Source organism: Glandiceps talaboti, chromosome 3, assembly GCF_964340395.1.
Source record: "Glandiceps talaboti chromosome 3, keGlaTala1.1, whole genome shotgun sequence".
In the NCBI taxonomy this organism is placed as follows: Eukaryota; Metazoa; Hemichordata; class Enteropneusta; family Spengelidae; genus Glandiceps; species Glandiceps talaboti.
The window spans coordinates 28,390,880-28,403,798 of record NC_135551.1 but is presented as its reverse complement, the minus strand read 5'-3'; the positions used below and the strand labels follow the sequence as shown (position 1 = coordinate 28,403,798).

Below are 12,919 nucleotides of genomic sequence, written 5' to 3'. Positions count from 1 at the left end.
CGTCACCGTCATTTGTTGTGCGTGTAAATCGGTTCCTTTAATTTGATACCCATTGTGAAAATCAAATAACCTGCACAATATATTCCACCAGAGGTAATCGTGTATGTAAAACTGAGTATGTCGAATACTAAAACTTCTTGCACATGATAAAACATTACCGTGGCTAATTATTAATACTAGTAGTAAGACGGGTAACTACTTGAACCGATACATAACAGTTAAGGTTGATTCATACATAAGCAATTTAAAAGAACTAGACATATCATTGAAACAAAATTTATTACTCTCTTTAACTCAGTCTGATCAAAGACACATACTTATGGCACAGACAACTTTCATAAATTCATCGCTCATGGGTTCTGTTCTATTCTATATACATAATGTTGCTCTTTAAAACACGTCTTTCACCCAATAGTGTGTGAAACATGTACCTGTAGCCTTTACAGGATGAGCAAGCATGATAACACAAGATATCAATATCACATCAAGTTCATAGATTGGCTGTACACGCGGTACACGTAAGATTTTCTGAAATTACGATAAAATATCACACAATCATTGCTTCAAAATTAAAGACTCAACATGACCGACTTGGTCCAGTCAAATTGCTAACTTTTCAGCAGTGGCTTATATTTCCATATGTTTACAGTGACCACACTAGTCTAGTTCCTGACGACCGAGTTCCAATTTACACTCCGGTAACTTCACACATTACATTCACACGGTAACGTAGTGGAAATCGGAACACGGTCGTCAAGAACTAGACTACGTAGATAAGTGTAAAGTAAGTGCCATTTTGACTCAATTTGACAAAAAATGTTTACTTGTAATTTTTTAATCTTATTTTTTTCGCAGTCTTATATCGAGATAGTCATTGTAAAAGACTTGTTCTATACATTGTAACAGTAAATACCGAATATCAATATCAGATCACCGTGCACATGCGCAGAACGTTAAACATGTTGTCATTGGTGGCGCTCTTCAAGTTGATGCTCTGTACCTTGTGTTGGTAGCTATATTAATGGTCTTCATTTTCCGCGTTTTTCTTCTAATCTGAAAAAGGTTAGTCGTAAGCAATATAGTACACTACTTTTTGTATATCTGTTTATGAATATGGACGCCACAAGACTAATCTTAATGCTTGCAGCGATTGCCAATTTTGCGATCGTGTACGGTTGTTTACCTTAGAAACAGCAACATGTCGTACTTCTCTGTCAATTGACGTTACATTTTTCCCAAAAATGTTTGAAAGTTTTAGTGATATACTTTCTGATTGTCCTGATTGCAGACACGACACCACTAGTCCATTATTTGCACTGGTTGACGAGTTCATATCTCAGAAAAGAGTATCCAAACAAGGACCATCAACCGATTTGGAATTCGGAAAGCCGTAGGGCGACTCATAGTGCCATTACTGGTGTGATTCGATTCCTGATACAAGAATGAATATTTGTGAATAAAACACCATGCTGTCGAAAAAAGACGCCCAGAAACTTCTCAATACGATATCGTTTCCAGGTAATTCTGACATTAATGCTAGTGTGATGCATGTTTATTTTGATCTTTAGAAATAAGTCGTGAAACTGACCCATGGCAATGGCTGACTAAAGCCTAGAGTGTATAGAGGGACTGTGGGCTGACAATGTTCCTAGATCCAATTTCTTACTTGCCTGTGATCCTACCAGTACAGGGGGATACCGGATATGGCTATCGTGCATATGTAGTTCTGTCATAGACTTAGACTCAGAAGCAAACTAACTCAGCTGTCTACGATTCTACTACAGTACGTTTATTCATAGAGGTCTCCCCTAATGCCTGCATGCTCTATTTGATTTGATTTGATTTGATTTATTACTCTAGGTCAATGCATCCATAAATGGATTTTCATGCATTGAATATAAAAATACAAAACATACGTTAAAATACAAAGACACATAATTTAAAAATATGGGAGAGTAACAAAATTTACAGGGCAGAGTACAAAGATAAAATAAAAGTTATAAAAAGTAAAACACGAGAGATGCTAGAATTATGAAGTTAAAAACGGTTTAAGACATTAAAAACTAAGTGTTTACTAAGTAGTCGTATTTGCGGAAATACATGAGCGGTATTTGAAAGAACGACTGTGTGCCTTTGGAATGTGGTATTTGGTCCGAGTATTGTATTGGTGTATTGTTGAGTTTTTGGTGACAAGATCAGATAAATAGAGTGGTACTTTTTTGCTTATACATTTACTGACAATATTTTTGAAGTGTTGATCGTGTCTTTCCTGAATAGTTGGCCAATTTAGAGAATTTCTGGCAAGTGTTACATGGTCTGATTTTTTTAAGGCCACATTGAATTCGTACAGCAAAATTTATGATACCTTGAAGACTACTTTTCAAAGTGAGATTACAATTAGAAAAGACTGTGTCACAGTAGTCTAAAAGGGAGAAGACAGTAGCAGCTATTACATTCTTTCTGACTTTTTCCGGTATACAACGCCTAACACGTGCCAGTCTTGTTAGACGGAAACCACATGCCCTACGGAGATAAGACACATGGTTTGACCAACTGAGTTCAGGGTCCAGTTTCAAGCCTAAGCAGGTAGCAGACTTAGTAGCTTTGATAGTAATATCTTGAAAGGACAGAGAATTAATGTGATTTGGTATTTTCTTTAGTTGTTGACGTGTACCGAAGAACATATACTGATATTTAGAGATATTTGGTTTCAAAGTATTTGCATGGAACCATGTAGTTAAACGATTAATTTCGTATTTTAAGTCATTGTGAAGTACATCAATATCGGCATATCACAGTGAGGGTGTGTTGTCGCTCTCAACAGTGATTCTACGGTCTCACTCACTGGATAGATATATGTATGTTATGCATGCAGTCGTATCTCACTCATACATCATTCCGCAATATTTTTCTTCGGCCAAGGAAATACAAGTGACCTAAGGGGCCTTGTCATTACAAGTCGTATGAAACTCTTAGATGACGAGTGTTTTGTGACTGAATCAAGCAAAATATTGAGGATCCTATACATGTAATTATGCCCTACGCTAGCCTCATTTAGATAATCAGGAAAAAAATTCATGATTTTGAATGTTTTGACTCATTTGAGCATCACAGAATCAATGATGGTGCTAGTTATCAAGCCTAGAAGTTATCTCAAGAAACTCTGAATGCCAAGCCAAGGCAGAGGAAGTGCAGAAATGTGTTTGAAATTTATACCCCCAACAGCTCTGCTAAAATCTATATAAGTATCCTCATATGCTTTTGACACTTGCAATTGCAAATACCACCATCATAAGTTTACATATAGGACCCACTTTGGTTAGCAGAGCTGTTGATGATAATTTCAAATTCAAAACAAATTCCTGTGCTTCTAACTTGAATCTGCCTAGGCTTGCATGGTGTGGAGAGCTTCTTGAGATAGTAACACCAAGACAAGTCTCAAGGCTATGTGATGTAGAACGACCATAGTTCGAAAAACACATATTTCTAATTTTAGATGGGTACTGAATGAGAACACTGTATTTCTAATTCTAGCAATATTCGACAATATTCATTCAGATTTGTCATAATTGAAATTTAGATCCTTCCACCTTCCCATCTGTGCAGTATTCAACAACAGATAATCACTAGGGGTGGTAGATACCGTCCACCAATCATAAAGGGTGATAGATGCTATCCACCAATCACTAGCTAAAGTGTCCTTCATACAGTCACTCTTTGTTTATGTTTATGGAATTATTTTTACCATTTTACTATAAATATTTTTGTTTTTTTAATTCTGTTTTGTATTTTTATCTGATTTCCCCTCATGGGATAAATAAAGTGTTTCTGATTCTGATTCAGTTTTTAACTGTCTGTTACTGTTTCATAGGTCAACGAACTGATAGCAGTGTGAAGGTTGTGAAACTAGCCACTGCCCCGAAGTCACTGCGGAGAACTTTGATTCAACAAGATGGGGAAAGTTCAGAGAAGAAGATGGCTGCTGCTATTGAAGTGCAGCGTATTTGGAGAGGATACTGGGCAAGGTAAGAAGCCAAACACAATGTTTGTATTGACTATTGTATTGTGGTAAAGACGTCATAATAATACTGTATACATGCACACAACTTTTACTTTTTTAACAATTATTGAGAGAGGAAGACATCAAAGCATTCCTGAAAACTTTATAGTTTACATAATGTCTCTTCTGTCGTTTCCTGGAATTTTATCTCCATTATGAACTCAGAAGGAAAGTCTTCCCATGTTGATTTCATGAAAAAACCCTTCATCTCATAAATTTATATCACTTATAGCTCACAAAATGTCACAAAGTTAATTGAACTTGCATGTTTCATTCATTATGCATGAGGAACTACATGTATATACTAGACAAAATTTAGGTACAACCAAATTTATTAATAATACAGATTTCATAGAGCTGTATTATGAAGCATGGTGAATACACCGTACTCTAGCATGGGGAGAAAATAATTGTTTGGTTAATACTTACAACATGTAAATATCACATTGCATAGGAATATCTAGTAACGGTTGTACAAAGCAAGAAGACAACATGTGGCCTTCTCGGCAAATAAACTGATGTGTTTTTTTGTTATGTTTGTCTATCATCAGATGTCGAGTGTTTGCCATCACACATCCCAGGATTAGTCGTCAAGCCAACCCAACCCAAAGTCGAATCAAATTAACCCGTTTCAAATTTGCCCAATCCCCATCAACATCAACAATAACAGAAAGGAAATCACCACCTGTAAGTTTACCTCAATTTATACCAGACTCTCTGAAATATTGCAAAGACTTTATCTTGATTAATATCTTTATTCAAATCTTTCAAATTAGGTCAGCCTCAATCTACATATGCTATCTTGCTAGTATTACAGGTAGAAACACCAAGCAGAATATTGGGCAAGTGAAGATAAATATTGTTCATGAGCAATGTACTAGAAAAACTGGTATTGGGTTACCTCTTCATAATGACAAACTTTGCAAAGATACTATCATATTTGACAACCTTATCAGAAGTAAATCATAATTACAAATACAATTATTCAATAATCATTCATTCAAAATGCACTGGAAATATTACACTCCCTTGCATGTGTATATGGGTGGTTGGGCCTTTGGGTCAAGTGGTTATCTGCAGTCCTCATGTAGAGTGGATTACCAGCTAATCCTTGGGTGCAAGCACCCTTCTAGAGGTAGCAATGTATAGTATTAAAGTCCACAATGGTACTATGTACTGGATTCATGTCATTCTTATGTCTATGTATCAACACAGGGATATCAAAATGGTGCACCACCATCAAAACTTCAGCAGCATTATACACGATACTGTGAAAATAGAAAGAAAAGTGGAAAACCTGTTGATGTAGTCTCGTAAGTATTCTATTCCAAACATTGTACTCAAAATTTAAAAGTTGAAAACCTGGTGATGTGGTCTTGTAAATGTTCTAATCCAAACACTGTACTCAGACTTTGAAAGTTGGTTTTGAAATGCAATGGCATAATATTAACCTGACATGTATTTGCCTTTCTATGTTGGGATGGGTGTGGTGGGTGTGGTGGTGGTGGGTGTGTGGGTGTGTGGGTGTGTGTGTGTGTGTGGGGGGGGGGGCTTTAAGGTTTCTTTGTGGTTGCATAAATATTTTCTTTCTATACAATTACTAGGAACTTGATAAGTTGCATTGCCTGAAACCTAGTAGATATATCACTAGCACTACTATGTACAATGTATTTACTGACCTTAAACACACAACAAACAAACACATAACAAACAAACTACAAAAATGTAAAAACAGTTTTGTTACACTGTCCATTTTATTGTTGTCACCAACTGAAGACCACGTAACCTACCTTACCAAAATGTTGTCAGTATAATTAAACACATGACAATACTTACCAAAATACTGTTTGTCATGTACAGAAGATAGTAGATAGTACAGGTGGCATAAAAAGTCATCTAAATTATTTTGTGCAGAATATTTTAACAAAGGAAGTTCAGCAAATTGACAAAAGATAGTTGGTTTTAATCAACATTTGCACTTTCAGCTAGACCAAGCTATTTACTCGTAACTTTGTTTCTTAATTACAATTGTAACTTTTATTTGTTAATTACAATTGTAACTTTGTTTCTAGATTCCACTCATTTACTTAATCACAAAATGTATCCTCGTCAAAAGCCTCACATCAAGTCATTTGTTAGTGTAACTCAAATCATTTACAACATACAACACACAATACTGTTTCAAGCCCTCCTTTCTTCCAAACATGATTATGGCAATGCACTGCAACACAGCTTCCAGGATCATCATGTACATGGGTAAAGAAGCGTGAACACATTACACTGATACTAAAGGAACGGTGACAGCTTTCAATATATAACTGTACAGTGCCTCTGAACTTTACTTTGTATAGGATACATGCACTCTATAAATTTACTGATTGATTGATTGATTGATACTTTGATTCATAAAGGTTTGAAGATTACTCTGCAAATTACATCCAAAACTGGTGGACTAAGATGAGAAAGAACAGAAAGAGGCCACCAACACAGCCACTGCAACAGCCAGTACAGTCTCCCAAATCATCACTGAAAACATCAACAGGACCTGGTAGTAGTGCCAAGTCAGTCCGCATTACAGGCATACAACCCCAGGACTCTAGACTTTCTGTGTCATCAAAGACTTCATCCAGACAGTCACAGCGGCAGCAGCAGCCTGTAAAGAAATTTCCTACTGAGCCATTAGATAGTATTGAAGCTGCTATAATTATACAGAGGGCTTGGAGAAGACACATTGTGAGTTTTTAGTCTAAAATTTACTTCATTGAGGTGGAAATTCATCCAAAATTTAATCCATCAAATAAGTTTGGATTACCAGGATGTTAAAGTTGAGTGTAATCTTCTATGTATGGGTTGTGATTAAAGTAAGGATTGTATGGTACCCAATATTTGAGCTATGGAGTTTGAGTTATACATCTTGCAGTAGAAATGTCAAATCAGTAACCTTCAAAACTATGGTATTCAAACATTGGGGTTTTAAACATAAAGTAATATCAAAGGCCCAGAGTGCAATATATGCACTGTGTTAAGTTTATGTATCCAGGTATTTCTTGAACCCAGTCTCAGAAGAACTCCTGTTCTTACAATATTTACGAAGTCTCAATAATTGTTGTTGTCATAGTCAGAATTTACACATTCAGGAAATTGTACCATACAACAACCTTGTTGGAAGTCTTTGAAATCTTTCAGACTTTATTCAATGTGTGTATGTGTATGATAATACTGTGTTCATAGGACAGTTTTAAGTTTAATCAAATCCAATATTTCTAGGAAACATAATCATCACGTTCCTTTTTTTTATTAGGATGTTCAAGTGTACAGATACTATAGAGATCTGATAAATTTCCGTAACCGTGGTGACCCTTCTGTGATGTTAAGGTGTATTAATCCTAAAGAAGCCCATTTACTTGATGCTGCCAGTGGTGTCCATATCAAGTTTAGGCTTGCTGGGGTAAGAAGAATAAAAATTGTATGAACTGGTGTGAACAGCGCCCTCTAGTGGCATATTCTGGTAGTGATGTTGATACTTGCTTTAACTGTGTAGGTCATAGAAGTCAAGTAATGCATTATTTTCTTATTTTCAAACTGTTGGGTAAATTTGCTTCATATTTCCTTTACACAGTGGCCTTTTGTCACACATTCTGATATACTTGTATAGTAATTTCCTAAGCTTAAAACACTGGCTCTTGCCTAGTCCACACTCTGGAAACTGTGTATAAAGCTAAGATATGTCAGTACCATGATACTAGACTACACTGATTCCCAGATAGCATGGCTTAAGTAATTCTGACTATTAAAAAGACTAGTGACTCCTTCAAAACATATGTATATTTATATGCAGGTTGTAATATTTATATATTATACATAATTAGTGTTGACAAAACTAAGAATGTTTGAGAAAACTAATTACAGTATTTAGTTGTACTTGTCCATGATAGCATATAGTGTAAATATGGTATGCTTTGTGTCTGTAGGAGAGGTTTCCTCCAAACATTTACTACAAGATATTCACACATCGACCCATACAAGACTTGTGTGCTAATAGCCCCAAAGACTACACCAGACCAGAAGCTAAGCGGAAAGCAGCTAAAGATGTCCATAACAAGACTGGTAGAAATGCAGAAGGCAGAAAGTTAGGATGGTATGAACGGATAGAAAACAATGGATGGAGATTGGTGTCTGATAGGGTAAGAGGTTAAATCATTGTCTTAATGAATGTTTCATGGACTCATTGTTTTGTTAAGGTCTGGGAACCCCAGTAACAGGAAGAGAGGAATCTGGTAAAAACTGACATAGTTTCCAATACAATGTACCATGATGTCTTTGAGAATCCCAGTAAAATGACAAGAGAACTCGGGTAGATTTTACCTACTTACCTCCCTTAATAAGAACACTGTGGACTCCAGGGTTCATTGTTCATACAAATGAAAATGTCTACTCATGGAGTCAAAAAATGGTTGAATGTTTTTACTCTTGATGATCAAAATATAGAAAGGTACTTTATATCTACAATATACTGACTTCAACATTCAGTGATTGTACCAAAAAATAATAACTAAAATCATCTTGTCAATGGGTTGTCAGTGGCCAAGTGGTTAAACCACTTGCCTCTTACCACTGGGGTTTGAACCCATTCTGTGTTAGATTAAGTTTGCTATGCTGTAAGTAAGGAGAGTGTCATTTAGTTTAACTCTACCGTACAATGCAGGTTATACTCTCAGACTTTACTCCTGCACTAACACTGAATCCTGTTATCCAGCAATGCCTGTTGGATGGTAAATACATAAATAGACAAATAGATAAAAATAAATTAAAAATCTTAATTACTTCAGCTAATGTACTGGTCCTTGTTCTATATATTTTTGTAGTTGCTTCAAAGAATAGACCAAGATCCTGTTACATGGAATAGTTCTCACAAAAAACAAGTTTTCCACCATGATAAACTACAACGAAGACAGGATGTTGAGAAGAAAAGGAAACAACGAAAAGTGCAGTGGATGCAGAAAATGTAAGTACAGCTTATTTGTTCTTTTAACTCTACATCTTGTGGGGGACTGATAAATTTCTTCCTTGAACATGTCAAATGCAAATGAAAAAATATTTGATAAAGAATAAAATGAAAATTTGATTGGCACTACATATACATTGTATCAAAATACCAGAATAATGACTGCTTACTATATTTTTGTGGTATTATTATAATTGTGTGTATTTGCAAGAAAAAATAGTATATAAACAAAAGTTTATCCATATTGGACATTGAGGGCAGTATAAATGTTGCGTTGGTAATGCACTTGAAAAAGATGTGGTAAACTATGTTCCAGGGGTGTAGGATGGCCTGAAAAACACTAATGATGCTTTCAGTGGTGTGCGGATTTAGCGCTTAAAAGGGATACTCCCAAAATATCAACTAGTTTTAACTTTGTTGGACTGTGAAAATTTTCCCTGGATAACTTTTTACATATATAAATAGACTTGATGTATATGAACAGTTTTGATACAATAGACAGTTGATACATGTGAATAGACAGTATAGATATGAGTAATGTTAAAAGTGGATGGTCAGATGTGGAATATTTTTCAAGACTGCTAATGTCAAAATTTACATTATTGTTATGATGTATGTACTTGTAGAAATCCTGCAATACCCAGTCATCAATGTTACAATTTGTTACAGGTATCATGAAGGAATGTTGAAGGCAAGGAGCAATGACAAGGAGACTATATCCTTGATAGAGGGCGCTGCTCAGGGTATGGTTGAGACCATTGAAGCAGAGGGGCCACTGGCTATAGATGACTGGGAGGTCGATGAACTATTAGACTGGACAAATGCATTAAATTTTGATGAGTAAGTAAAGTATTACACTTAAAGAACAAACAGTTTTGAAACCTGTCAATGTCAATTTTATGGCCAAATATGAAAGACTTTATTGAAATATTTTCCATCATGCAGCATTTACAGGCTGATAGATAAAATATCATAATTTACAAAATAGACAACACATGTGAACAAAAGTTAGCGGAAAGACTAGATAACGTGAGAAAATTTTGCTAACACTGACAAATACCTACAAACATGAGTAAGAGAATATATACTTAGTAATGTGGAGCACTGCTGTGTATATTTTAGTTATCCAACAAGTTTGACATTTAGAAACCACAGTATCTATTACAAAGAATTGAAACTAACATATGTCTACCAGACATACAGAGGTCAGAGATCACCAAGAATTGTAACCTTGCATACTTAAAATGAGATAGTATAAATTACTGTTGCTGCCAGGCATGTAAACATTGCTTGGCAGCCATAGTTTGTTGTATGTGATATAGCAATGCATGTAATGCCATGATTCCTGTCAGTCGGTGAAAGCTGAAAATGCAATAATTATAAGTTTCAGACATCTGTTCATTTCACTGCATTTCACTGATTAAAACATTAATGCAGTCAGTGCAACTAGCATAGTATATATGCTGGTAGTTAATTACTTTCTAAACTGACCCTGAAATACAATGTATGGTCCCTAACACACTGTGCACTACACAGTTTGTCATTGTTACCATAGAAAGTATCATAGACATGGTCCTCAGAGAAACTAAGGCAGTGTGCTACACAGCTTGTCTCTGTTACCATAGAAACTATCATTGACATGGCCCTGTGAGAGTCTAAGGCAGTGTGCTACACAGCTTGTCTCTGTTACCATAGAAACTATCATTGACATGGCCCTGTGAGAGTCTAAGGCAGTGTGCTACACAGCTTGTCTCTGTTACCATAGAAACTATCATAGACATGGCCCTGTGAGAGTCTAAGGCAGTGTACTACAGTTTGTATCTGTTACCATAGAAACTTTATACTATTAGGCATGTCTTGCTCATTATTTAATTTCAAGTAATTATAAATACACTTTTACCTTTTATAGTTATGTAACAACATGGAAGGAAGTGGCTACCAGTGCAAACTCAGAAAGTGTTGTCGGTGAGTTTTCATATTTCTGAATGTATTTGTACTGTCAATTATTGCAGTGATGTAGAGCTGTGTTGACTTCTAAGTATAAATCTGAACCTTGAAATGTGTCTAGCTAATAATCATAAACATTTAGATCAACTTTAGTCACCCTTTCAACCCTACAAAGTAGTTTATCCCTTTGTTTTCAATGGTAAGGATTAATCTATACACAGTGAAAAGGGGATGTATGAGGTAGTTGGTGGCCGAGCGGTTAGCTTGTTGTGTGTCTGTTACTACTACAGTCTTGGTTCAAACCAGATCTGTATGAATGACCCTTCCGAACAATTGAAGTTTTCCACGATACATTGTTTTCCACCTGCTTTAACACTGGGGCGCTGCACAAGTTTTGACAATTTTGTTTGGAATTATAAAGAATATATTATATTATTATTATAAAGAATAGCAAGTACTCTGTTCTTAGCATGTTGTTCTGAGCTGTAGCAGAAATTTTTTATATAAGAGGACACATGTATCCTATTTATCTATCATTTTGATCTGATGTCATATGTACATTTCAATTCGACAGATCAAAAAATGAAGGTACAAACCAACAAATACGATCCTTATCAGTTGACATTATCAGCTGATCAAGGAACACCGACAGTGCCATCACCATCCAGAGCCACTACTATCAATTCAGCAGCCGGAGGTAGGCCTAACACCACACCTGTCACACCACTTGCTATTATCCAGTAACAACTACACAAAAGTTTATAACACAGTTGTCAGCACTCAGTGTTGTCTGATAAAAGCGACAAAAGATAACAAAAGTGTATAACACAGTTCTCAACACTCAGCGTCATCCGATAACAGCAACAAAAAGTTTAATACGTAGTTCTCAGCATTCGGCGTCATCTGATACAATGTCACTACATCCCTGACGTGATCTGACTGTCGACAACACATAGCATGTGTGTTATATCCTATTGTATGACCTGTGACTTTGAACTTGAAGTCATTGAAAGAATTTCATCCAATTGGAGGACTAATTTCTTGTGAGTCGAGAGAAGTTGTCAAATTTCCGTCCGATTGAACAATTGCAGTGAAGGTGTGCAATGGACCATTATTGTACTGATATCATCTGAAAATACATCATGCCTATATTAAACCAAAGATGGAATGATGAATTTTGAATTTGATTCACAAAATGATAATGTTTGTAAATATAATATTGTTGTGATCAGATTATTTTTCTATTTTGATTTTACATAAAATTTCAAAGACAATTGTACAAACATGTCAGTAGTTCATTTATCAGTGAAAATAGTTTGATGTAACAATTAAGTTCCACTTTAGGAGGTTCAAAATTAATTGATACTTTCTAGAGATTACATACAGATACAACCTGCCAAAACAGTGCCTTCCAGAGAGCGGATATCAATAGACATTTTCATGAAACAGTGCCCTCAAGTGGAAAATTTCCAGTTGCTTGTGAACAGTGTCTTCTAGTGAATTGAGATGTTGATAATTTTAAAGTGTATTCGAGAACAACATGGGACATTGTATAATTTGAATCTGATGCACGGTATTTCTTTTTCTTTTTAAGTTCCACCATGTTTTTCCTCACTAAAATAGAAGATGTGTTAATATGGATATTGAAATAATTCTAACCTTGTCACAACAGTGCAGGCTCTATTGTTTGAGGGCGCTATTTGTATGAAAATTAAAATGTATAATGTACTTCACCATGTCTTATTTGATCATTGCATTGAATGCATAGCAGTAACACTTTGGGAACTGTAGTAATGTACCCCAGACTACATCACTTTACCACAAGTTACTACTGTCACTGACTGTACAAACTGAACACCCAGGGCTCTACAACTAATAACAATCTAGTCATTAAGGTGTTTTTATCC

The 12,919-nt window shown here is 35.6% G+C and overlaps 1 protein-coding gene across 1 annotated transcript in view; it reads left to right on the top strand.

The window, feature by feature from the left end:
• Positions 1–984: 984 nt before the first annotated feature.
• LOC144432746 (uncharacterized) overlaps positions 985–12,919 on the top strand; it is a 12,033-nt gene continuing 98 nt past the window's right edge. Inside the window, exons 1-12 of the mRNA XM_078121017.1 lie at positions 985–1,062; positions 1,289–1,518; positions 3,872–4,025; positions 4,612–4,747; positions 5,276–5,373; positions 6,472–6,793; positions 7,362–7,508; positions 8,032–8,244; positions 8,926–9,065; positions 9,735–9,905; positions 10,975–11,030; positions 11,587–12,919. The exon at positions 11,587–12,919 is cut by the window's right edge and continues 98 nt beyond it. Of these exons, the coding sequence (XP_077977143.1) occupies positions 1,467–1,518; positions 3,872–4,025; positions 4,612–4,747; positions 5,276–5,373; positions 6,472–6,793; positions 7,362–7,508; positions 8,032–8,244; positions 8,926–9,065; positions 9,735–9,905; positions 10,975–11,030; positions 11,587–11,756 (1,659 nt within the window). The 5' untranslated portion in view covers positions 985–1,062; positions 1,289–1,466 and the 3' untranslated portion in view covers positions 11,757–12,919. The remainder of the gene's footprint in view (positions 1,063–1,288; positions 1,519–3,871; positions 4,026–4,611; positions 4,748–5,275; positions 5,374–6,471; positions 6,794–7,361; positions 7,509–8,031; positions 8,245–8,925; positions 9,066–9,734; positions 9,906–10,974; positions 11,031–11,586) is intronic.